The 26,975-nt window shown below is 45.9% G+C and overlaps 1 protein-coding gene across 3 annotated transcripts; it reads left to right on the top strand.

The window, feature by feature from the left end:
• Window positions 1-100: 100 nt before the first annotated feature.
• On the top strand, window positions 101-26,912 carry LOC126528172 (mitochondrial fission regulator 2-like). Of its 3 annotated transcripts, none has more exons than XM_050176045.3 (9): window positions 101-328; window positions 1,278-1,362; window positions 4,830-4,925; window positions 6,430-6,536; window positions 9,705-9,901; window positions 12,552-12,700; window positions 15,309-15,415; window positions 19,494-19,687; window positions 26,245-26,912. In XM_050176045.3, the coding sequence occupies exons 2-9, from the start codon at window positions 1,279-1,281 to the stop codon at window positions 26,277-26,279; spliced, it is 969 nt and encodes a 322-aa protein (XP_050032002.1). In that variant the 5' UTR covers window positions 101-328; window position 1,278; the 3' UTR covers window positions 26,280-26,912. The 3 variants fall into 3 exon arrangements, with proteins under 3 accessions (XP_050032002.1, XP_050032000.1, XP_050032003.1); XM_050176043.3 differs by having other exon boundaries at window positions 102-328; window positions 19,494-19,683; XM_050176046.3 differs by lacking the exon at window positions 4,830-4,925 and having other exon boundaries at window positions 102-328; window positions 19,494-19,683.
• The last annotated feature ends 63 nt before the right edge of the window (window positions 26,913-26,975 follow it).

The following is a 26,975-nucleotide window of genomic DNA, read 5'->3' as shown; positions in this document are numbered from 1 at the left end:
AGCTAGTTGCAACTTCAATTTTACTTCTCTTTGTTTAAAAATTTTTCGTGGCTGAGTTTTGGGAAGCGCAGCGCGTGCACCACATATTGATCTGCATCTCCTTTTCCCATTCTGCCCAGCCGACATCAGGATCGGGCGCCATGCTTTGAATCACCGGCGTTGTGATTGAACTGCTCGCGCGATCCGGTAGGGTTGAACGTCCCCATGCATTTGCAGGGAGGAACCGACGCAAAGGTTCAGTTGGAGTCCGACAAGTGCGCAAGTTGACTGCACCAGAAGCGACGAACCAGCGCTGTCTCCCTTCCACCGCAGCGTGGACGGCATTCAGGTAGGCAACAGCGCGCTTTTCGCTTCGTTTTTCGCCGACCGAAAAACACGTTACAACTACGCGTCTGCATCATTACGCTGTCTACTTTTCTTCCAGTACCTCGCTAGCCATAAATAAAGCTAACGTGCTCGCGTGATCCTTAAAGCACTTCGTAGGGAACTAGAAATTTTGCCCGCTATATGCATGTTGATTGGGAACTGCAGTTGTCAAAATTAAAATTAGGGGGGGAAAAGAAACACGGATGAAGGGAAGTCGACAGGAGATCGTTCGTCCTTGTTTCTGAGATTTCATCTGCCAGTGCAAACATGTACAGCAAATTTGTCTGTACTACCTGAGGTCATGGAAGACTCGAACCTTTCTGTAATTACATACACGCATAGGGGCAGCGCCTTGCGACAACTCCACGATCCTAACTTCCTAACTTGCTGTGCGCTCGTTGTAAGCGATGTTTCCGACGAAATTCCAACCATATGAGTACGAAAATGGGCGCCCAAAATAAACTTGGCCAGCTGTGTTGAATTGCGTGTGTGCACCCCCCCCCCATTTTTCTTTTTGTAGGTGTGGAACGAGAGTGTGTATAGTTTGGTCGTCCCTCTCAGTCTTTGTGACCACTGCCAGAGCTCATATTACGCAGTGACACCGTGACTATGGCGTTTTGCTTTTGAGCATATGGCCGTGTATTCTTCATTCGATTGATGAACCGCGACAGAATGGTTGTTTGCATGCCATGCTTTGATATCACGCTCAAGAAGCCCAGGCTGTCAGAACCTCGAGTTCCTCACTTCGACGCCTCTCCCAACTCCCATGTTGCTGTGATTAATTTCTCGGCGATATTCCTAAGTGCTGGTCACCTAACTACGCAACTGTCGCAAGTCCTTTATAATTCCAAGTGTTGAGCACCTAACCAGGGGTATCGCCGTTTCTCCCTTTTTTTCTTTTTTTGTACCAGAATGTCGGGAAAGCAGAAGTCTCGGTACGAGGCACTCCCCTACCGATGTCTCACGTGGCTTTGCTCCAAGCTGGACATCCTCTCTGTGAGTGCTGCTTCATTGCTAAGCACCCTTTCTCCCTTTAAGAAACAACAAAATCTGTTACAGTTTACAACACAAGGTTTTCAAGCATGTAAACCACAAACACGTGGAATTTCTTCAAAGCCTGCTTTTGTATAGATCTTGTACGAAGCTGTAGAGATCAGAGGTTACTCCTTTAGAGTGCATGTGAGTGCTGCACCGCAGACCTGGAATGGCCAAATGGTATGGCGTTTTTTTTGCTGCGCACAAGATCGTGAGTTTGGTTCCCGAATGCTGCAGCCACATTCCAGTGGGGGTGGAATGCAAGAATGCTCGTGTACTTAGCTTTAGGTGTGCATCAAAGCATCTCAGGTAGTCAAGATTAACCCAGAGCAACATATTAATCTATTAAGGCATTCCTCAAAGCCAGTTAAGAGGAAGCTCTACCTGGGGGCCTACTCTGAATTTCCTGTCCGGATATCCATGTGAAGCACAGAAATGCTCTTGTAATTAAATCTACTGCTGAACCAATGTGAATGAAATTTGTTACATTTAAGAGAGAAGGCAAAATTCTACTGACTGTAGGAAACAGGATTTTGATTAGAGCCTCAGATATTTAACAAAAATGACCAACAATCACTAAGTAGAAAAAATATATACATGTTGCAGATCCCACGCACTTGGGAAACTGGTGTTATGCAAGGCACTTTGCAGGTAGCTGGTTGTCAAGCATTGTTCAGGTTTCTGCAAACCATTACCAGACGGACAAAGGTGCCTGTGTAAGGTGCATAATTATGTGTGCAATGACAGGAGCACTCTTGAATACGTTTAAGCATTCTACGCCCCCTGTGCAACAGTAGCACATGCCTATTCTGGAGGATTGGCCAAGAACGGGGTAGCCCAAATATGTTAAGAATATCAAAGAAACCATTAAAGGGACACTGAAGGCAAATATGAATTCGATGTGGACTGTTTAAGTGCCACTCCAGATAACTCGCAGCACCTGTTTCATGCCAAGAAAAGAGTTTACGAGAAGATTGCATCTGAAGGGTCCGAATACCTTTATTGTAATTCAAATCTCCTGCCCCCCCCCCAACCGGGGTGTTGTCACCGCCTTTTGCTGCTGTCGGTGAGTAAAACGGCGCACGGCAGACGGCGGTGCGTTTTGCACAAAACGCAATTGCACGGCCATGGAGGAACCGAGCCAAGAGAGAGTGGTGGATTTGCTGCTGCAGCTACTTTTGGTCAAGTGGCATGAGCCATTCGGGCATGCTGCGACATTTTATGGACCTAGAATTCTCTGGTAATTGCAGTTTGTGCGAGTTTAGCGAGCTAGCAAAACCAGTGCAGCACTACGTGATAAGATAACTTCTGAAACGCGAAAGCACGGGTGGCACAGAGTCGAGCGAAAACGAAACCTTTCGACCGCCTGCATCGTTGTCAAGGGTGACATGGTAACGTCAATGAGGTCTATTTTTCTAAAAATGAAATAGAACTGGACAAGTAGCATTTTTTTTTTCGTCTTATATTGTGTTACAGTTATGATTTTATAAAGGGTGGTTGAGTACTAGTGACTGAATTTAAATGAGAAGTGCCTTTGTCATCTGGCAAGTACTTGAATATCCTAGGGGAGTCTCTAATCGTGTCCTGCATTTACCTCAATTCCTCGATTACTAAGGCTTTATTCGCAATAATATTGACGCCTTAGAGATTCTCACACTAATCTGTAATTTTAGCTGGACTTAACATTTGCCTTTAGTGTCCCTTTAAATATGCACGAATCCTTGAATGTCTGTGTGCAGGTACCTTTAGAGGTGTCTCCAAGCCAACGTTATAGTATGTAGATGTTTAGTGTCACAATTTAACATTTGATTACGCAGAACAGACGTCCACTCATTGGCACTAGTACTTCATAGGCCCAATTCTGTGCTGTATGAGGCGGAGCATCCATTGGCACACACCCGAACGGTTTGACCCAAATATCATAAATCAAAGAAGACGTTTAATTTAATGCACTGTCTCGTGAAGAGGTGTAATAAGGACAATACTTGTGCTAGTTGGTTGAAATCCATATTCGGACAGCAGTGCAGAACATTGACGCAAGACAATAGTGTCTTGTGTTCTTTTGTTGCATCAGTGTTTTGTACGGACATACAAATGTCCATGAATAGGTTTGTGTGTGTTGGAGATACCCGTGAGCCAAAATAATGTGTACAGGTTTTAAAGAAAAGCTTTCAGATACTCTACCGAGTTTTCTTGGTGGTCGTCTGGTGCATTCCAAGCACAGTGCACACAGTGCATACTCAAGCATGAATGCATCAATCACGCTAAGCGATGCGCTCGCATGGAGGTGTGGCACATCTCGAGCATAACGCCTTTGTCGCGCAAAACGCTGAGTCAAACCCAAAATGTACTTGAGCATGAATGCATAAATCATGCCAATTAACATGCTCACATGGAAGTGTTTATGGGTAATCTTGCGGTATAAATCCGAGTGGTGGTTAGACGAGACCACCAGAGATGCTTAGGCAGAACTTCTGAAGACGCAGAAAGCCAGAACAGAACGTCAGCGTTATGCAGCAAGTGTCAGGCGTTGTTGTCAGGCCACATCTGACCAAACACTTTGAAAGCTTTGTATTCTCACTCTTTCTACGCAGGCATCAGACCTCTGCAAATTCTTGAATGCGATTTAATGTTTCATTACGCATTAGCAGACTCGCGCTGACTGGCCCTAGTTAGTCGGTACAAATTCAACCATATTACGCAGCTCGCCGTGCCAAGAAACTCTGGGATCAAGCCCAGAATGCCTCACTTTAAGAACTGAAACACAAGTTTTCACATAAAAGCAATCTGTTATAGCATTTCAAGTGGACAAGCGGGATATAGCTTACAAGTTTATAGAATTTACGAGTATATAGAATTTATAGCTTACATAAAACTGTTATTGTTTACAATAGCTTTATAAAAGTTTTCTCTCACATCAGTGGTCTGTTACACTTTGGTGTATAATACATGATTATTCTCCACTTTAGATGTTTCAATAAGTGTTTACAGAATTGTGTTAGTATTATTATTAATATTGCTGAGTTAGAGTTGTAAACCTGATAGTAGCGGGGCTTCCTAAATCTTCCTATTTTGAAATTTTTTTTTTTCTTTAAAGGTTTATGGCCTAACTAAAGAAAGCTACTTCCTACATTTGACAGAATTTAACTTTTTCTTTTAAATGCAGCAAACCTTGTCAATTGTGGTACAGTCGATAGGTAGCAGCTCCTGAGGTGATGCTCCTTCTCAAACCCCACAACTTTTTGTGAACATAGGAAAGTGACATCTGGCCATGCGTGCTGGGTTCAAAACATGGTGCATGCGAGGCCTGTGGTACCATGTGGCTACATTGCACTCAATACACCACCTGCCTTTGATGGGAACAGGCAATTAAAAAAAAAGATACAGTGCAGTGAGGGTAATGTTTTTCTTGCGGAATTTCATTTCAGCCACAAAACTATGCCATGAGTGAATTAGCTAGCACACTTGCTGTGTTCGTGGAGTGGTCTTTTGGAAGCTGGCAGAAGTTGAAGCACTTCAGAATGGTTTGTTTGTTTGTTTGTTTGTTCATATTGTGAATTGCTGCTCACTAATACATAGTGAAAACACCCGTCTTGTTGCACGAAACTACAGAGGGAACTCGTACAGGCTTCCCAGAAAGAAAGCTTCGCAGTTGAAAGAAATTCGTCCTGCTCCGGGATTCAAGCCCGAGACCAACGCCTTTCTGGGGCGGTCACTCTACCATCGAAGCTAACCAGAAGGCTAGCGGGTCGAATTTCATACCAGGATGAAATGTTCTTTAATTGCGAAGCTTGCTGTCTGAGAAACCCGTATGTCTTTCCTCTGTAGCTTTGTGCTACAAGACAGGTGGACGTCAATATTTTCCTTTCATGAACTTTCCTCCACCTTACGGGCTTCCGTGAAACTTATTTGCCACTGATACATAATATAGAAAAAATCCTTCATGCATGATGTCTGTATTCGTTTGGGGAAACATTTTTAGGGAGTGGGGATCCACAATAATTTTGTTGCTGTTTTTCTTATTTTTGCTGTTATTGTTATTATTCTTGAGAGCCCCCTTTTGTAGTCTTTCTCATTGGCCCACTGTTTTTTCGAACAGTTATTTTACAATTAGTGTTTCTTCGAACAAAAAGAAGCCAGCTATGGTCTTTACAGGATCTGTGACTGTGCATTAGAATTGGTAATACGCAATGCAACTACAAAGACTCATTATGATACTGGTCCCTGCCAAAACTGCAGGGGGAAGATTACATTTAATAAGAGTTAGTGATAGGTGTGAAGCAAAATAAAATGCCAGACGTTGTAAACCGGTCACAAACCAATTAGTGAATAAATGATCATTCATCGTGATGCCACCTTTCTGTTCCAACAATTTATTTTTAAAAGGGAGCTTTAGCTCAGGCCCGACACCAATGCTGCCTATTTATATGCATGTAAAACGCACAAATGCTTTTCTGAGATAACTACTGGACTGATATTAACTCAACTTGTTGCACTTGAGAGAGAGAGTTCAGTTCTAGTGACTGTTGGAAGTGGAATTTTGATTTAGGGTTTGGAATCTTTGACAAAAATTCGTCAGTTTAAAAAGAAAAAAGAAGCATAAAAAATTAAAATTATTTTTCTCAGACAGTCGGTGTTCAATTCAATCAGACAATATCCCTATTGGAACACCCCTATGTATTTCCAATTCCGGCCTGAGATTCGTCGGCTTGGTTAGGTCAGCCGAGACCTGAAAAGAAGCATGCTTGTGCATTTTGCGTATTGTTTATTGTGCATGGATGGCCACCCTCCCAAGCAAAACTTATTTGCTGAAAGGTGAAGCAATGTTGACTTTCATCATGGAATCAAATCCCAGCCACAGTGGTCGCATTTCGATTGAGGTGAAATGCAAGAACTCTCGTACTGTGCATTGGGTGCATGTTAAGGGACACTGTACTCCCTCACTATGGCATGCCTCATAACCAGAGCATGGATGTGGGACATAATACCCCGGAATTGATTGAGTTTTGTTTTTGTGTGCTTGCCCAGCCGTCGACGTCAACAGAGTCTACTTCCCTGAGGCCGCCCTCTGTCGACTTTGCCAGCGTCAGTCGACTGCAATCACCTGTGCCCAGGAGGGAAGGGGTCATGCTCAGGTGACACGGCCAACTTTCTTTAAGATTCTTGTGTAGCATTATTTGTGTGTTATCTGTGCAGACTTGTTTCTCTCACCGAATAGATGAAAGTGAAAGGCAAAAGAAAAGCAAGGTTACAACAGGAAGTACTAGGCAGCATTTGTCTCATATAACACAACGTCAACGCTTCTTCCTAGTGTTTTGCGTCATGTTGTGCCCCCCTTGTGCTGAAATAGTTTTCTCAATATGTTGTTTCTTTTCGTTGAACATGCTTATTCTCGGTGTAATTTGCACGTTTAGATGAAATATATAAATTTTCTTGAGGTATTTACATGTCTCGTTCTTAAAAGGTTAATGCATTTCACATGCTGCAAGTGGCACACTGTGCTGTTCGTGGTGTTCGATAGGGAATGTGTGAAATTGTGCGAGTGTGCTTCCCCACCCATTACCACACTTGCCATATTTTTTACGATTTTGCTCGATTCTTAGCGCTTGTTTACAATTGTTGTATTGAGACGAATATTTTCACACTCGATTTGCGTGTAGTATTGAGCAAAACCGATTTCAAAAAAGACAAATACTGCTGTTGTTGGGCGATTTCTTTTATGCATAGATTTACAGACCCAACCATGCAGCAGTGGCATCAACTGATAGAACCTAGTGTAAAGTGGCAATTGAATTGTCGGCAGTTACGTAAATACTGTTAAACCTCGATATAACGAACTTTAATATAACAAAGTATTTAACTTTTCATAACCTCTTGTCCATAGAACACCTTGTATTTAGTACCTCAACATAGCGAAATTTCGCTTCCGCAGCAAAGGAATGCTGAGACAATAAAAGAAAACTTCCACAGACGTAGATGGTCAAAGGATTGACTTACAAGCGGCTGTTTGCAGACGCACCTCTCAAATCGCGCGACAAGAGCGACTGCCGAAATGAAGCCGCATTATGTTCCGTCTAAAGTACAAGTGCGGTAAGATGCTATCGTGCCCTGCACACCGTGTGCTTTAAGTTCGCGTGAAAGTGTACGAGGGTGAGACTAGAAAGTTGGTGGCTTCACGAGTGCTGCCTTCCTGTGCCAGCAAAGGGAAAGCAGGGGAGGGGAGCGAGTTCGCGGTAACGCAATCAAGCGTGAGCAATGGGCAATGGGGGAGGGGGGTGGTAAGTTGATGCGCGTCGCAATTTCTGGCTCGCGTCTCGGTCGTGGCTGCATATGGGTGTAAGCACAGCTGAGTGCATACGCAGCTGCGCACCTTGCTTTGGAGGTGATCTGCAGCATTTGCGAAGAGTGGGCGTGCCGAGACAGCGGGGCACCACGTAAGCTGTCATACCGCGCGTTTAGTATTGTAGGTTGCATAATCTCGAGTTTCGGTGACCCGTTTGGAGCGAGAGGCAGACGGAGCATGCGCTTCCTGCTGCCGGTGCTTTTTCTGATAGCGTCGTCCCAGTGCGGGCGACGCTATCAGCCAGCGGGGTGGAGTGCACATGAGAGCGCGGCTGGCTTCGCTTAATTTGTACCGCCGAGAAGGTATCGTCGACGTAAGTGACACTAAACGTATAATTTGTCGCCGGCTCCCAAATTTGCCAAAATTAATTGTTTTCTCATTCAAATTTACTTTTTTTGATTGCCCGATAATTTGGAAAATTCTGCGTCCCCTTTCTGTGTAAGAAAAATCGATTGGTGGCTGTACTTATTTGCATACAAGGTCAAATTTCTATAGAAAAAAATTTCAATATGACGAAGCAAATTGCCAACTTTACTGACTTCTTTATATCGAGGTTTAACTGTATTTCATTAAAAACTTCATAGACGCTTCTGCTTGTCTGCGGCACAGATCACTGTTAATGTGACTATATGAAGCAAGAGTGGCAGTTCACAGCATCCCTACCAAACATCTGCAAACCATTTATAAACAGTCAACATATTGAATAATCTAACAATTTTTAGTATTACATGTATCCTCCAAATTTTAGTATTTCTTGGCTTTCAGTGTAGTGTTTTTCAAATTGTGAGGCTGGCAGCTCTGCATCTCGTTCGACCTGCACATGATGATGGCAGACGTTGCCCTAGAAGCAGAGCAGAGCAGGAGTGCACGAGTAGGGGCCGCTGTCCTAGCCACTATCTCCCCATCACAACATCCTCACTGTTTGAAAGCCGAGCCTCTTGGTTCAGTGGTGCCGTGAGTTGGAGGTCGGCCATCTTGTGTGGGGCAGCACAATAGTGTGGAGCAGCCTACTTCCAGTGTTTTGCTCCTCTCCTCATGCTGTCTGCCATAATGGCTCAGAGGCGGTGTTCTGCTGCCGAGCTCGAAGTTACGGGTTCAATTCCTGGCCATCACAGCCACATTCAAATAAAGGCGGAATGCAAAGAACGCTCATCTGCTGTAGAGAATCCTAGTCAGTCGGAATTAATCTTGGGCATTTCTCACTACAGACACGAAAATTCCACTTCTTGCTTCTCTGGGTAGTGGTCAACTCGGTAATTATGGTACAAAGACGCAATTGCTTAAGCACATCACAGGTAATTAATTACAGCACCTGTCGTGCAACCTGTTCAAAGGGCATGCCAAATGCAGTGAGGATTTGAACATGGAAAAAGGACTTTGCGTCATAAAGAGTGATGCCCCGTGCAAACCCATCCCCACCCCCCCATTTGGCTATGCTCCTTGCAGTCACATGGTGGCACTAACAGCTCAAAAGCCTGCCAGTCAGCCCGGTGTCGTAGTTAAAGGCCGTGCAATTACTGTGCCAACGAATGGGCCCAATTGGCCCCTCCAGTTGGGCACTTTGCAACGTAGTCAGTGTGTGAGCACGTGTCACTGGTGTTCTGGTGCCATGAGAGTGCCACATCAGGCTTCGATGATGTGAATAGCCTCCTTTTTCATGTTCGAAATCATGTTGCACTTTCATGCATTTCGAACAGGTTTAAATAGGTAACGTAATTATTTGTTTTGCTCTCAAGAAATTGAGGCTTCGTAGCGTGACTACTGGGGAGACAGTTATAAACTAAAGAAATGATAACGAGAAAAAAATCATTCTGCAATGCTGCTTTAAACATCAAGTGATCAGTCAATTGTCAGGGTTGGTTTTCGGGTTGCCAGAGCAGAATAGCTTTCCCCAGTTGACTGAAGACAGTGACTGAGTTGAGGAGATTGACTGAGGAGGTTTGGGTAAACCCGGGGACAGGTGCTACAGGAGCAACTCCGGCCTGAAGGGAAGCTGCCTGCGGCCTCTGGGGCCGTGCGGGTCGCGCGCCAGCAGTGACACGACCAGCCGCCAATGCAGCCCCATCCCCGAGAGCATGGAAAGCGACATCTCACTTCTCAAGGAGGAAGTGGCGTCCCTCAGGAAGCAGTTCGAGGAGCTGGTCGTCTCGCAGAAAGGCAAGCAAGGGAGGAGGGCCGAGCTTATCGTTGAGGTGCAGAAAACATGGGCAGGGCGGCGCCCACTGTTGAGCCTTTTATCTGCGGCGGGGCGGCAGCAGCACATTTGTGATCCCAGAAAACTTCCAGCAATCAGCAGTGGTTGAGCATGGAATGTCCCCGTAGCCGACATTCTGACAGGGGAACTTGTCACCTTGTCTGACAAGGAAAAGTCACCGTGTTAAAGCATTGGCTGCACTGACATTCCTTGTTCAATCACTTCAAGCCTCCATCGTCCTCTGAGCTTTTGTTTTGTTAGTAAAACTTCCAGTAGCATATTTTTTTAGCACTCGTGTATCAAAAAAAAAAGGAAAAGTGTTTTTCGAATGCTCGCGACTCGAAACGACGCATGTGAGAATGAAGATTGTGAAGTGTGCAAGTGCAGGCGTGAGTACGCAGCAGTAAACTAGACGAAGGAGGAATACTCCCGAAGTATGGCAGTGGGCCACCATAGAGCGAAGCGAAAAAATCAGTTTTGGCAGACGCTGAGTGGCGGCGCCACCTTAAAAATTTTATCTAGGGGTGTGTGAATAATCGATGAAAACATCAGCCGTGGTTGCTGCTTTGACGCACGCAGCATTCCCGTGGCGCACAATCTGTTTTGGTACAAGGTTCAACCAGGTCGATGGGACCGACGAAAATGATTGGCGCGATACGGACCGGAGGAACAAGCAAGAAAAGCGTTGCCTATGGAAAGCGCGACAGCATATGTCAAAATCTGGACACTTAGCTGCTGGAAGCAGTGGCGTAACCAGATTTTTTTGGGGGGCTTGGGGGGTGTCACACACTTGGCTGGGGACAGGGAGGGAAGAGAAGTGTTGGGCAGACCCTACCTCCCTGGCTACGCCACTGACGGCAAGGTACGCAGATTCGCGCACTTCGGAGGTTTCTGCCCAGTGTGCTTTAAGTGCACAGGCAAACTTTGCACGCATGTTTGCGGTAATTAACAGTCGATCGTACCCGGACTCAAATGCCACTTGAACGGTCGTCAGTCTAACCTGCACACGTTATCTCACAACCTATCTCTGATAAACCACTTATACGAACATATTAGTGACAAGCTTTCCGTGACGGCTTGCGGCTCGTTATTGTATCGGCCAGTGGTGAGTTTTCGTCACCGCCACATTGTCCAGCCCGTTTGGCCTAATCAGAGCTGCGTCATCGAGTGTCGGCGACTGAAGTTGCAGTTTTCTACTGACTCAATGCAGATCTATTTGCAGTGGTCGCACGACACTCGGAAATCTGACAAACTGCCTCGCCAATGTGAGTGAGTGTACGAGGTGACTGTTGTTCATGGCCGCGATCCTTTCGAAACACCGTACAGTGGTCCCTTGTTCTGAACGCTGTTCTTTGGCACAAATTGGTCTCTTTTCGTAGCTTCGAGCAAGCCATCACCTGACAAGCTCTGTGTTTACATGGCAGGCTTAAAAATGCCGTGTGACTGGTGTGTTGACCCCCGCTGCAGATGCGTTTGCATAGCAGGAAGGAAGGGGCGGGAGGGTCGTGTTGGGCGGACTTGCAGTGGGCCTCCTGATTTAAGAACTTGCGACAGTCAACACATGACGCCTGAACGGGAAGTGAAAAGATGCCCGCTCTTTATCGTCTGCGCCCACCACGGTGGACCCGTGCGTCGCCGATCGCTGCGCAGAGCGTTGCCAAGGCACACTGTGCAGTCCCCGCTTTTGTCTGTCGTGCAGATTGGATTTAACGAGCTGATGATAACCCACTGACTCCACTTACCTTAATGATAGAAAAACCCTTCTGTTTCCTGGAAGAAAATGGGAAGCAACAATTTCTAAGCAATGAAGATTGCCGTTAAGCACAGCATGGCTTACTACTAAACTGAGAACATCATTGGCATACGGGACAACATACCTTCTCTATTTCTTCAGCTTCAGAGGGGAAAATGCACTTGATTCTATTCAACCGACATCCTATCAATAAAGAAATACATTACAGACTTATAACAATTGATTTATCTGAGCTGGCATACTAATTTGATGTTTCCTTTAATAAGAGTAGACCACACTGTACGTCTCTATTCCCAGGTCCCTAAATTACTGATAGCTAGCAACATTCTTTGTACCTAACTCCCAAGCATGTGGAGCAATGTATGTAATTTTCTGATATTCGATTCCATATACAGCTTTTTTTTTTTCTTGGTCAAGCTTGATATTCGGCTTGAAATCCACTATTTGGTATTTGCATACCCCTAATTTTTTCGAGAGGTCATGGAAGGGTCAGCACTCGCATTGCTACACTGGGTGGCGTTTTGTTCCAGAAAAATGTTTTTTTTTCCCCCGACATGTCTTGTAGTCGCCGTACATATATGGTCATGACCACTTGGGATTTGTCTTTGCTGCCACCCATGCACGGTGACGACTGTCAAAGGGTTAAGGGGTAAGATATCTCCAGGTGGTGGAAATTAATTCTAATGCACCCACCTCTGTCTCTTGTAGCCCCAGAAGAAGGGGAAGCGAGGGGCTCGATTTTGTTAGTCATGGCCATTGTCTGTTGGCGTTGTATGGTGTTATAGCCTCAGTGTTCCTTTGGGACGCGAAACCCCGTCAGTCAGTCAGTCAGTCAATCAATCAATCATCTGTCTTTGCAGATGCTGAGGTGCGCAGAAGCGCCTCAGCCATGTATACTCCCACTGGAGCTGTTCTGCCACCACTACCACCATCGCTGCCACCTCCTCCGCCCCCACCACCACCACCTCCAGGCTTTTTTGCGCCCGTTCAAAAGGTCGTTGTCCGCAAGGTATGGGCCTCAGATTCATTATTTGTTTACGCAGCTTTACTAGCATGAGGGGCATTTGTAATATTCGTATTGTTGCACTGAAAAGAAAAAACAATGCCGATAATCAGGCTTATGGCTCATTCACGCCGGCGACTTGAGGAGGTCGCACGACCATTTGTGACTCGCAACCAAAAAGCGACCGAAGGCAACTCATGTTCACGGCGGCAAGCCCAGCTGAGCGTGACCCGCAAGTCGCAATCCTGGAGATTATCATTCTCAGCGAGAACTCTCGGAATCTACGCGGAATTTGCCGCGACGCGGGAGGAGGCCAAACGTAGACACGTGAAAGATCACTTCCGGTGTGCCGCTGATTGGTTTATCAGTTTTGCGACCACGGTCGCGCGACTGAAAAATGGTGCAGCAAGTGACTGGCCCAAAATGGTCGCTTTTCGAGAAAGGCTACCATTTGTGACTGGTTGCTTTGCGACCAATTTGGTCGCACGACCACTGTCAGTCACCAGTGTGAATGAGCCTTTACAAGCAAGTTTACTCTGTCCTTGTGTTACGCAGTTATCGAAGCTAGACATTCTTTCTGCTTCTGGTGAAATCAGTAAGGATCACTTTCTCTAGACCCCCCCTGTTTCGAGTGTTCAGGACTTTGCCAGCTGGCAATGAAATCCCACTTGAGCTCAGAAATATCACTTGAGCTCAGTTAAAAAATGGATAGTAAACGTTACTAAAATAGCTGCAAAAAAGCTGTAAGGCAAGCAGTCACACGGATATTTAATTATCAGGTGGGCACGACATTACTCCCGAAAGAGTGCGTGCCGTGCTGGGAGCTGTTTCAGTGACACTATCGCCTTCTCTCTTTAAAGGGACACTAAAGGGAAAAAAGATTTGATCTGTATTATTAAATTGCCCTTCTGCAATACTAAAAAGAAAAGGCCACTTTTACCATGAACAAGGTTTGACAAGTGAGAAAAGACACAAAGGCAAAACAAGTGGTGCTGACGGAAGTTCCTGCATCAGCTCGTTGCGACATCATCATGGATTTTGACGGCGTGTGCTCAAGCTCAGTTAATTTTTTGGGATTTTTAAAAAATTCCAAGTGAGCCACAGAAAATCTGGCATGTTCTATAATGTTTACTGAGCCACAATATCAAAAAGAAAAAAAAAAGAACATAAAATTTATGATGCCACATTGACATTTGCACTGGGGTTTGGGGGACAAAATTCAAGACCTGGAATCTGCCTCCGTTTTCTCGTCTAGGTCTATGCGAATAGTATATAAGAAAATTTCTCATAACGAATCGAATAGTTTCTATTTGTGAATGTAGATATTTTTCGAATAGGCTTAATCCTCTATTGTGCGCAATAAAACGTGCGACTCAAGCAAAGGTGCGATAAATTTAATCCCAGCTGCTGTAATAGACAGAAAGCACAAGAAGTTCGGTTGAGGTGCGCACAACTTTTTCTCAGGGAGCCAGAGTTTTTCTTCAAAACCAGGAGCATATTCACTTTGCAAAGAATACCAGATGTGCCAACAAACTGTGTATCTGTTATGAATGCTCCATTTAAACTTTTACTAAACAATGCTTCATAACGTGCAATGTTAAGAGAGAAAGTTGCTGACTTTGTGAACATTATGATGTGAACGTCATTTTATGTTAATGGTGAAAACTGCTGCCTTATTCGAAAACTATTCGATATATGATTAGGTTTGTTTCTGGCACTGTTTTATTCACATTCAATTTGGCCCAAGAAATTATTATGCGAACGCCCCTATTTCTGTCTAATTTACCTATTACAGCAGGAACAAAAACAGTTTTGAAAGAATCTGCACCGATTGAGGGTTTGTCCTTAGTGTCCCTTTAGTATCTGCACAAATGTACGGATAGCGCAGCCGCAAGCCGTGTGCACTGTATTTGAAGCAGTGAGCAGACATGTCGATTCGGGCCTAGCCAAATCTCGTTGCTGCATCACTTCTAGGGACCTGTAATGGGGGTGCTTTTACCACCTCGCAATACGGCAACGAGGGATTTTTGTGAGTTGTTACTGATGCATCTGTTTGCATATTGAGCACAGAATGTTACACTGAGCCTTCTTTATAACTACAATATTACAGGAAATATTTTTTTTTACTCGAGGCAAAATTTTGCTGCAGCTAGCCTTCCAAGTTTCATTAAACAGTTTGTCATCAGAGTAAAAGCAGTTTTGAAACATTTTTCACTTGGTGAAGTGCTAAAAGGGTGTCACTAAGACCACGCATAATAGCTCACTAGTTAATAATTGTAGTTATTTTATAGTTATTTGATAAGTGAAGAACTGGGCATATGCTTCACTTGCAAGGGGGGCTACCTAGATTACAAGAAATGTCAACCTGCTGGGACCTCGTAATCCTGGTGCATCGTGCTTGTTTGCTGGTTTATTTAGTGTTAATTTTACCAGCGCTCTTGAAGCTGCTACCATTTAAGCTTGCTTTTCTCACGCACAGGCCTTGTCCAAAAGTTGAACAATAGACTTGGGACACTTTTTCATGTGTGTCTCCTGCTGAGCTGAATGGCCGTAAAGTTTCCGTGAAATTGTTACTGCTCTGCTGTAAGCACTGTCCTACGCTTCCAATATGCAGCAGCGCCCCCGGGACCCATCGACAGCGCAGGCAGAGAAGTCTCACGAGGCAATGCTTGCCGAGGTGCTCAAGGGGCTTGGAACAGTCAAGCTAAAGAAAGTTGCAAAGTGAGAGCGCTGGTGTTGCTTTAACATTGTTGCATGTTTGTATGCGTGTGTGTTGAAGCTAATCTAGCGAACAGATGGACTTACGGCAATCTTGATGGTGCTGCAGCAGGTGTTACGTAATTATATACCGTGTTTACACAATTGTAAGTCAACTCGAATGTAAGTCGACCCCCCCCCCCCATATCACTTGACAGGAAAGAAAAAAAGAGCATACCGAGGGCGCATTCGATAACGAAAATTTATTAATAGCTGATATGGTTACTGGACTACTCGTCTTTACTAGTGCTGCCATCGTCATCGTTGCTACGGTCCCACAGCGCTTCGTCATCCTGCGAAATTTCACATTTGGCAAACGACCGCACCACGACATCTTGTGGAACAGCAGCCCACGCCGAATGCGCCCAACCGCACGCAGTTGTCAGGGAGGCTCTTTTGACAGGTCCAGTGGGCGTAATTTCGCGGTCTTATGCCGCCAGCCACTCGTTGTACTCACGGCGGAGCAGGTCCTTAAAAGGCGAAGATCTGGGCTTGTTTCATGACCATGTCGCACTTCACTGGCAGGGACCGATCGTGCATTTCAGCGATGTATGCCGCAAGCTTAGTCTACAGCTCCGGAAAGCATCCAGACTGCCTTACGTTGCACCTTGGTTACATTGCATGCACCCCTGCTGTTTGTATGTGTACTATATAGAACACACAGAAAGAGGTGTTTGCTCTAGGCGTTGCTGTGTACCATACTTAATAACCTCTAAAAGGGTTGAACATGGTGATTGCCTCACATGGCACCTTGCATCATGGCAGAAGTATTAAAGTTGAATTGGGTTATGGGGCTGTATGTGCCAAAACAACAATCTGATTATGAGGCATGTCGTAGTGGTGGACGCCGGATTAATTTTGACACCTTGGTGTTCTTTAACATGTCCCAAAATGCATTGTCATTGTGCATTGTCTATTTCACCCCTGTCGAAATGTGGCTGCCGTGGTCAGAATCAAATCCGCGAGTTCTAGCAATGCCATAGCTGCAAAGCTACCGTAGGGGGCACAAAATTGTTGATTCGATGTGCGACCGCTTCCATAGTGTCACCTGGACCCTGTGGTGTGCCTTAATTAATGCGGCTTTGCTTCTGCAGGCCCTGGGTAAGTTGTCGGCTTGACATATTTGCGTGGTGTTTATTTTTCAGAAATAGCATAAACATACTGTACCGTACCTTGAACGTAAGTTTATCCAGTTTCCCCGCAACCAGTGTCGTTTCTATTCACAAGTTCCGTCGCCTAAAGCTGGTGCGTAAGGCGACTCAATATGGCGTCCACAGAGAGTATAGGCACCCCGGAGTGCATGTGCATCCTTCACGTCAGCTCATATTTGGCTTAGAGCTTCAAGATGGCTCCACCTTTTTCGCAATCACTGTCGCTAAGTGACATCATGCGCCACATAAATGCCTCGGAAATGCGGATACGGTGCCTCATTGATGGGGAAGAGATCATGAATGCCAAAAACATTTGTTGCAACGTGAAGGCCCACAGCCTGAAGGCCTGTCGCTGGGGAAGGGCTTTGCCTGCAGACGTCACATGCCCGGCAGAAGCTGCACGAGCTGGAATTTATGACCAGGAAGCTCCTATCAAGGAACGATAGCTTGTCTTTTATCTTTTTCTTCGTGCTAATTGCAACAGTCCGCAAAGCCTGCCTTTCGCACATTGCCCTTTCGCAACAAAGAGTAATTTTACTGCTCTGTGATGTTTTCGAGCTCCTTTCATGGACTGAGTTGTTGTGAGGAGATAATGATATTTGATAATTAAAGGAAACATGTCCCTAAGGTTATCACAACTGCGATTTTTCAGCCGTTTTTTTTTTTTTGTACGTCGCTATGCTAGTGCATGCAGATGTAAAGAAAGACATGCCGTTTGTTTTATTTTTCGCTGGTACACTTGTATTATCGTTCGAGTGACGAGAAGTCATGACAGAAGCTTGTTGCGCTCACATCGCGAGTTCTGTGCCTGTGTTTTATGCTCTACAAATCTTGTTTTCAAGGCCACTGTAGCCGCAAAGCTTGGCCGCGCGTTGGCGCACGGGGTACAGCCCAGAATGTAAACACATGCATTTCTGCCGAGACGAGAACAGTGACCATACTGCGGGTTGCATCCGGTGAAACACGGTCAAATACTTACTACACCAGCCCACATAGATCTACTGTAGCATTTCTCTAAAGCTGCGACAAAGTGCTACAAATATATCAGTTTTTATGTTAAATGCTCGTGTGTTCTCGTTGCGCTGGCCACAAGTGCACAGCTCGAGCTTGGCCATGCGAAGGACACCAAGATGCAGGGAGAACGAAAACATGCGTCTCTGGCGAAACGAGACATTGCGACAACCACAAATCACGCGTTAATGCAGGAAAAACCTGAGCAAATGCTTCCGATGCTCGCCCACATACTACATATACTTGGGATGAAAACCACGCCATTGTTCGCACTGCTGAAATACACTGTCGCAAGCTCCATTTCTTCTAACGCATCGATTCTCTGTAGAAAAACAAATAAAAGAATGCACATAAGCAAAGAACTTTCGTTTTCTTAACTATGTGGCTCCAGAAAAAGTCACTGCTGATGAAATGCACACTGCACACTTTCATCGCTGGTGTGCCTGCCTTGCCGATTCGCAACTCGACAACCCATTCTTTCTTCTTTGTCACATCTTTGGAAAATAAATGGAGACTCACTTCACTTGCCACAACTATGTTGGTGCTTTGCAGCACGCACAAATGCGATTGCTTTTGAACTTCATCCTGCACAAACAATGTGTAAAAACAGATAATCAAGCCTACTGGCCGCCGCGAAGAAAGCAAGCAAATGCGCTACCACCACACTGCCTGCGGTTACTCCGATACTCTGAAAAAAATTTGCTGATGACCGTGGCGTGGCGTGAAAGTCTACGGAACTTGCGAATAGTAGTCTTGCCGTCTCACAGCACCTTCCCCCTCCATCCCTCCCTTGTATGAGAACTGCCTCTCCTCCCCCTCTTGTCTACAATTCTGTGTTCCCTCGGGACTTGCACGTTAGTAGAAAGGTAAGCACTGCAGTTTTTGCAGTGCTTTTGAGGGGCTCACGGATAATTAAAGCTGTCAAGAGGCTAATGTGGCGACACCCAGGGAGCACCTAGAGGGCATTGTGCACATTCGACATGGTGGGGTCCAAATGAGTCTTGTGTTACTTTGCCCCTCCACCTTTCCTCTCTTCCTCGCTCCTGTCATGTATATGCTCTGAACACCCCCACCCACCCGACGTGGTATGCCAGGCAGCAGCAGCAGCAGTGGGAAAGTCGAAGGAAGAGGCAAAGAAAGCTTCGCTTTAAGAACTCGAAAAGTGCTTCATTCTCACTAATCAATAGTCTGCAGCCTTTACAGGCACTGGCTTGATGACTGGAAACACTTCGCTGTGACCAAGGCTAGAATATCCATGATAAATCCTGTGCTGACACAATCCTTATGACGGACCGCAGATGTGCGTCTGTGATTCTTGAGCGCAGCAATTCGCTCATGTTTGTCACAAAAAAATATATAATAAAGCTGCTCACACAAATACATGCTCCCAAACATGCCGGAGATTCTCGCAGCGTCGACTAGGACTACACAGGCTGCAACTGAAAGCTCTGCGGGCTGCATGCAATGTTGCCGGCCTCACGAGCCTCTCTCCAGTCCCCCATCCACCCCTTCAACGTTGGCCCTATTGATTCGTGTTTTGGAGGAGTGGAAAAGAGAGACGGGAGAGTGGCACGCGAGGCAGATGCACGACGACTTGCTTTCTTTTCTTTCATTTCTTTTTGTTTCACTGCAGAGACCCAGTAGCCAGATTTAATTGTTGTATGCAATAATGCATCGTGGTTGCATTGTAGTAAGGTGTTTATTTTACTATATAACACACACAAAAGTACCACGGCTGCTCATTGTTACATCCGGGTATTGTTAAACCTGATAATTCTATTAGTGGGTTCTACTTGTGTGTGCTTCCAATTCGCTGTGCAATAGTTAAGCCATAGTTCTCCGCTAATGAGCTCGGAACATTGTGTGTGATGCACGTGCAGGTCGCCAAGCGGCACTCCTTTGCGGAAGGGCATCACAGAATCAGAATCGTCCACAAGTACAGATCCAGCCAGCATGCTCGCTAACGCACTCAAGAAGCGCTTTGTGCACATCCATCCACCAGAAAGCTCGGACGACTCAGCTGCCGAGGCGTGGAGTCCCTCCTCACCAGACGTGCAGGTCAAGCGCAGGGTCGGTGTGGGAACAATTTCAATTCTTTTTCAATTTTCGTCCAACCAAATGTCATCTGTGCTGTCGTCTTGTGCTGGTGCAAATATTTTCTCTTCCTGTATGTATGCTACAGAACGCTTGATTCACGTTTTTCGAGGGACCATGGAAATCAAATGTAACAGCCTGGAAAACTTAACAGCAAGGAAGACCCCAAATCACCACAGCAACGTCAGAAATAGTTCTAAATGACTACCAGTACAGTTATTAGACATCTTGGTGCTCATACTGTGACTAGAGACTGTCCATGTATAATTAAGGGCCACACTATGTTCTAAACAGTAACCCCTTTTCATTTTTAATATGCTTCGCTGATTAACACGGCTGTATGTGACGAAGCTGATTTTAGAGAATAGGCATTAACCACAATCATGCCGAGAAATCTTTAACAGGCATGGTGATTGCATACTTTGACATTTAGGGGTGGCGCCGCGGGCAGGGCTTGACAGGCTTAACCTTGAGTGCACACATATCGTATTCGTAGTAGCATGCGAGAGTGAATTTGTCTCTTCAAAGTTAATTTATGCCTCCGCCGTGTTCAAATGAAGCATAATATGTGGGGACATTACAGAGCGGTGATGTATGAAATGAGAAAATATGTGCATAAAAGCCAGTGGGATTTAGGGCGGGACTGCGAAACATGACTTAGCAGCTGGGAAAACAGAGCAGCGAGAAACTTGCCAATGGGTTTCCACCTGTACATGTAGCAACCAGCTTGTCAAGGCGTTGTCTGAGCTTTTCGGTCAGGCATATATTGTTTGTGTTTTGCAGAGCCCCCACAGAGATCATGGATGTAGAAAAGACCAACTTTATTTAATTCCACATGTCACTAGAGTAGCACGGAGAGGATGTTGTGACTGCAGAAAAACGACAACACCAGACAGTTTGTGTTTGTATGTGCTGCATAGCATAATTTAGTGCACATGCAAATAAGAAAGTTATTTTTCAGGCAGGGTGGTCTATCTGCTATCTTTGTGCTATGTTGCATTGTGCAACATGCATCTATGGAAAGTAAGGAGTATGCATGTCTATCTTACATACATACTTTCGTGTCTTTGTGGATGCCTCCAAATAAAGGAGTGAAGCAGCTTTTCAAGGCAGCGAATGCTTTTATTGTAGGGGTGTTCGGCTACTCAAATATTTGGTTTCAAATCAAATAGTGAACATTCAAATAATTGATTCCCGAATCAAATACATTCGATTTATTTAATATCGGTACCTTTGGTGAATGACCATGCCGTGGTCGGTGCCTTGGCGCACGATCTTTATCGGTACATCGTTCGACCAGGTCGACCGGACCATCTGAAACGATTAACGCTATGCGAACAGAGAGAACAGCAAAAGCAGTGCATGCATAAAGCACGGAAGCGTGTGTGTAGATCAGGCCGATTAGCCACCGAAAGGCACGCTGACTGCATTGAATATGCAAGTTCAGTGTTCACATACGCAGATTTGTGCAGGTCCGAGCTTTATCTCCTCATGTGAGCACACAGATGAACTTGGCACGCACGCTCGCAGCAGTTGCCGGCTGGTCGACTGCGGACCCAAACGACACTTCAACTACCGTCAATCTAACCAGCACGCATGATCTCGCGACCGATCTCTGATGAGCCGTCTGCAGGAACACAAGCGACAAGCTTTCCATGACGGTTTTGCAGCATGTTATCACATCAGCCTGTGGCGGATTTTTGTCACGGCCACACCAGCGAACTTGCCGTGGACCTCCAGATTTGAGCACTCTTTGTTGTCGGCGCCGATGACCGCGCGGAGTGGTGCCAAGTGGCACGATGCACGTTCCTCGCTTTTGTCGGTTGTGTGCAGATTGGCCTTAATAAGCTTATGATAACCCGTAAAAGCCACCTGCTTTAAAGGTGCCCCGAACCACTTTTTATTGAAGAGGAGAAATGCATTTGAAGTTAAAATAGGCTATTTCAGAAATACTTTGCCGTAAAAAGTACTTCAATGTGTTCGGCGGAAGCGGAGTTATTGGCACTCAAACACCCTCTTCACTGTGCTCCCGTTCCTTCTTCAATGCCTTCACATTGCAAGGCATTCGCAGTGCACCGTGACATGCAGTTCAAATTTGCTTTCGATGTTAACGTAGATGCCACTACTTCCGATTTTGGTGCCTATTACACGCCAAACGTAAGCCAAAAGCGGTTGCCCTCGGCGAGCCGCAGTGCGCTTAGCCAGTGGACTCGTGGCAGCAGCCACGGTGTCTACGCTACGTAGAAGACTGCAGCTACATGCAACTATAGTGTGTATGGGCAGCATTTGCTTTGTGCCTGATAGGGCTTGAGTGCATGCTCGTGTGTATATGCTACAGTCTGACCATGCTACATGGTGCGAACCAGCTTTGTCCTTCACCGGTTTGACCGACAGACAGTAGCCACATCCGACTTGCACATTTTTGAAGTGCCATCAGTTTGTCTGCCAAGGCGTCTAACCAGGAGCAGCCAGGACTGAGCGCATGTGCATGTGGTCTGACCTTAAGTTTTGTGTGGTTCGAGGCTAGTTGAGTGTTCAAAACTAGTTGAAATTAGCGAGACCTGCCGGCTACGACACCGATAAGCAGGGTGGGCAAAGTTTGATTCCTACGCGGGTGGCTGCGGCCGAGCGTATTGGAGCAGACGATATTCTGCTTCTTACAGAAGTACGGATTATAAAAATTCGAAAGCAGATTTTCTCTTACTTCAGCCTGTTTAATAAACTGCATCAATAAATATACACAGTGACAGTAGAAAGAAGCGCACTGATTCAAACAGCCTTATCGATTGACATCTGCTATTGGTCAATAGAAGTCATGTATGGGAATCTGCTTTGTTGTGAAATAAAGCGTCCAAAAGAGAATGAGGAGCAGGCTTCTGTTGAAAAGAGAGCATTTGAGAGAAAGGCGACTTCGTGCTCTGCTTGTGAGCTCTATACGCCGTGTACGACAGCAAAACTTGGCTAAGATGTTCATAGCAGTGTATGCTATCCGCAGACTGTCTTTTCACCAAGCTCGAGGGGTGGGTCAGGACCCCTTTATATATGAAAAACCCTCCTGTTTTCAGGAAAAAAATTGGAAAGCAATACTGGCTAAGCAGTAGAATATGGTCATTAACCACAGTAAACCCACTATTAAACTGAAAAATAAAAGAAACATTGCATATTTGGGACAACTTCGCTATTTCTTCAGCTTCAGATGGATAAAAGCACTCAATTCTATTTTCCAGACCTTCGTATACGAACTGAGTTGTTAACAGTGCTGGCATACTAATTTGGTGTTCCCTTTAGCAGGAGTAGGGCAAACTATATTTTCGATCCACTCGTTGCGGACAATGCCGGCTTTTCTGCCTCATGGGACATGTGATGCTTTTACATTAAAATTAATGGCACATGTCTTGTTACCATTTGTAACGTTGAGGGCCAGCAGCTGAGTTCTGAGGGGTAGTGTTACAGAAGGCCGACCATTGAAGGTATCCAGAGCTGCAGCAGTCACTTCTGAAAAGTATGTGAAGAATTTTGAACCCCATTAAGATTTTTTTTTCCCATTTGAACGATATCAAAATCGCTCATTTTTTTAATGAGCTGAAATGCTTAAAAACATATTAAGTGGGTCCTAAACCGCACCTCGGCCTTGGTGAAGAAACAGTCCGCGGATAGCATATGCTGCTGTGAACACCTCAGCGAAATTTTGCCGTCATGCATGGCATGTGGAGCTCACAAATGGAGCACGAGGTTGCCTTCTTATACAATGCTCTTTTCAACAGAAGCTTGCTCCTCACTTTTTTCTGGACACATTATTTTGTAATATAGCAGATTCCCATACGCAGCTGCTACTGACCAATCAAGAAGGGTGTTTGAGTCAGTGCGCTTCTTCCTGCTGTTACTGTGTATATTTATTGATGCAGTTTAATAAAGAGGATACAGTAAGCGAAAATCTGCTTCTGGATTTCGATGACAGTTATGTAGTTCTAGAAGAAGCTGTCTATGTCTGCTCACGGTCGGCCGCAGCTGCCTGCATAAGAGTTTAACTTTTGCCACCCTGCTTATCAGTGTAGTAGCCACTAGGTCTTACTAATTTCGACCATTTTTGAACAGTCAACTAGCCTTGAACCACATGAAGCTTTAGGTCAGACCATAGGCATGCTTGTCAGCTTATGCTCACTTTTCTTTGTATTGAGCACTTCAGAAATGCACAAGTTGGATGTGGTGACTATCTGTCAGTCATGCTGGTGCAGGACAACGCCAGTCTGCACCACATAGCATGGCTAGACTGGAGCGTATGATCCATGAGCATGCGCTCAAGCCCTGTCGTACACAAAGCAAATGATGTGCTTATGCGCTACAGTTGCATGTAGCTATGGTCTATGTAGCGTGATACTGTGGCTGCCACGGGGGCCGCGATAAGTTCGCTGGCTGAGCGTAGTGTGGATCGCTGAGGACAACTGCATTTGGTGCATCGTAGGTGCCATAATTGGAAGTATTGGTGCCTATGTGAACATCGAAAATCAAATTTGAACTGTGCGCCACGGTGACTGCGGAGCGTTGTGCAGTAGGCAGAGCATTGTGGGTACACCCTGCTGCGCCGTTGCCTTCGCAGTGGAAGTCATTGAAGGATCAGACGCACCGTGAATGGGATGTCCGATTGCCAATAACGTCACTTCTGCTGAACCAAATGAAGTACCGTATTTACTCACGTGATGAATGCAGCCTCCCACTTTTCCAATCAAGAAGTGCGTTATTTTTTTTTTTCTTTTTCTCGCATAATGATCGCACCATGAACTTGGTGCCGTGAATTGGGAGACGCGATACGATTCGCCGTCCGATATGGCGTTCAGTGGGTGCGAATGTGTCCGACGCCGTGTCGGACGCCGGATTGTACCGTGTCTTCTACTTCTATTCCGGTAGAAATTATATGGACTATTCAGGCGCATTTTTGCCGTCGTCGTCGCCGCGCGCCGCATGGTGTAGCTGTGAGTGAAAACGCGCGATGGAAGCCGACGACCGCGGCTCGATCCTGCGCGCCGTCTTTCGTCGCGCAAAGGGCCTCGGGAGGGAGCGGAGGTAGGGAGGGACGGCGGCGTTTTACTCTGGCAGCGACTGCGTATTGCACAACCGCGCCCGAGCGGACGCCAACGAACGCGGCTCAATCTGCCACGTACGAGGGAGGGAAGCGGGAAGGAAACACGCCGTCTTCCGTCGCGCGCATGGCGCCGCGGGGGGAGGGGGCGGCGTTTTACTCCTGCCGCAACTGCGCATTGCGCGACCTATCTTCAAAGCGATCTGCGTCGGGGGCCGAGTCGATGGCGGCTCGTACCATTGTGCGTGCTGCTTTCTCGCCACTCGGTTTGCGTTGAGTGGCGAGAAGCGAAGTTTATGCTGCCGATAAAACTAGTGCCCTTACTTCGTGTAGCTGTCTATACGCATTTCGATGGTTCGCATATCGGGCGAAACTGTCTTTTTTTTTTAGAGGTGGCCGCGGAAAAAAAAAGAAGTCGCTCGAAATTTTACCTCGCATAACGAACGCACCTCCCCCCCCCCCCCCCCCAAAAAAAAAAAGCACTGCGGATATTTTTCGGGAAAAAGATTTGCCTTCATTATGCGAGTAAATACGGTGCTTACGGCAAAATATTTCTGAAATAGTCCATATAAATAAAAAAAGTGGTTTAGGGCCGCTTTAAAACACTCGGTGATCTTTGGCAAACGTTTCAGGGCGAACAACCTTTCGTTTGTTTACTACAGTTGGCTTCCGTTAATTCGACTCCGGTTAAATCGATTTTAGCCGAAGGTACCCGGCCGACGCGCATGCGTTTCTATGGGCGCAAACGTTTATTTCTGCCTTAAAATTATCATTTGCCGGATAACTTGAACTTGACCAGTCGGCATGCATGCACCTGACCTTTAGGGGACCCCAATAGCGATCACGTTAGTGGCAGCGTCTGTATCGGCAGAGCTTGAGGGACAGTGAATGCGTTTAGCATACGTCATCTCCCGTCGAGCACTCCTATTTGCACTAAGATTTTCAAGCAATAACCGTGGCTCATTATGTCTCATTATAGTATTTACCCGATTCCAACGCGCGCCTTACCCACCGTGGTTGCACCGCCTTACCCACCCTGGCGTTACGCTGTTAAGCACGAGGTCGCGGGATCGAATCCCGGCCACGGCGGCTGCACTTCGATGGTGGCGAAATTAAAAAAAAAAAAAAAAAATACGCCAGTGTATCGGGCAATGGGTGCACGTTAAAGAACCCCAGGTGGTCGAAATTGATCCCGAGTCCCCCCGCTATGGCGTTCCCATAATCAGATAAGGGTTCTGGCTTTCACAACAACCCAGTGCAGTGCAACTTGATTTAATTTGGTTTTCATTTCTCTGAGGGAGCCGTTGCATGGCTTGTGGCAGGAGCTTGCGATGTGGGAGCACCTGTTTTGAGACTGTAGGCAACGGTGCCCACTAACGCTCATTGTAGGTTCGATGATGGCGTTGTGAACTGTGACGTCAGCCTTGACACGGAATGCCCTTTTTCCCACGTCTGCGCAGGCACCCGCAAACCGGCGACTTTCCGGCCGTCGTAACCTGGAAATGTCCACCGTGCTGTCGCCCATGCAAGAAGTGGGCGCATGAAACTCTACCAGGGCTTTCAGCTAAAGGCTGCACGTGGATAGCTCTGGCTGTGATCGCGGCCATCGTTTTGCTGTGCAGCCTATCGATCAGGTGCCACGAAGACTGACCATAGCCCAGCTGTACGCGAGTCATGGTTGTTGAAGGAGTCATGACTTGGTCTTAGTCATTTTGTATAGCAAGATGCGTGGCGTTTGTGTGCTTTCACCAGCAGAGAGCTTCAGCGTTCGGCGGAATTGTGTTCTTGATTCCGTGAGCAGCAGTGAGTGTACTGTTCCTTTATTTTTTTGGGTGTGAGAAATAAAATAATAAAAAAAATGATGCTTCTTAAATCTATCATGGGCGAGTGTACATAATTGCGGTTTGTGAAATGAAACTTTTTAGTAAACATTTTACTACTTTATGCCTTCCCTGTTCATGTTTGTCATCAAAATGTACATACTCTGGCTAATTGTGGCTATTTTAATTGTGTTTTAAGCGTTTGCCTTGTTTTGGTCTTTTATCTATTTATCTTAAGCTTCTATGTCTGTGTTTGTAATGTCATAATTTCATTGGTTCCTGAACACAATAAATGCATCGCAAAGCCATCAACGTCTCGTACATTCAAATGTACCGCGCTTTGCTCGTTCGTGTAATTCACGCGGCCGGGC

This window comes from Dermacentor andersoni, chromosome 9 (genome assembly GCF_023375885.2).
Source record: "Dermacentor andersoni chromosome 9, qqDerAnde1_hic_scaffold, whole genome shotgun sequence".
Lineage (NCBI taxonomy): Eukaryota > Metazoa > Arthropoda > Arachnida > Ixodida > Ixodidae > Dermacentor > Dermacentor andersoni.
Note: the sequence above shows the minus strand (reverse complement) of the source record. Positions and strands in the feature narration are given on the sequence as shown.

Excerpts from the sequence above, each read along its gene's own strand:
- LOC126528172 (XM_050176043.3), top strand. The coding sequence starts at position 1,279 with ATGTCGGGAAAGCAGAAGTCTCGGTACGAGGCACTCCCCTACCGATGT. Across the intron at positions 9,902-12,551 it reads GCTGGTCGTCTCGCAGAAAG|ATGCTGAGGTGCGCAGAAGC; the intron begins GCAAGCAAGGGA and ends CTGTCTTTGCAG. Across the intron at positions 19,684-26,244 it reads ACGTGCAGGTCAAGCGCAGG|GCACCCGCAAACCGGCGACT; the intron begins GTCGGTGTGGGA and ends ACGTCTGCGCAG.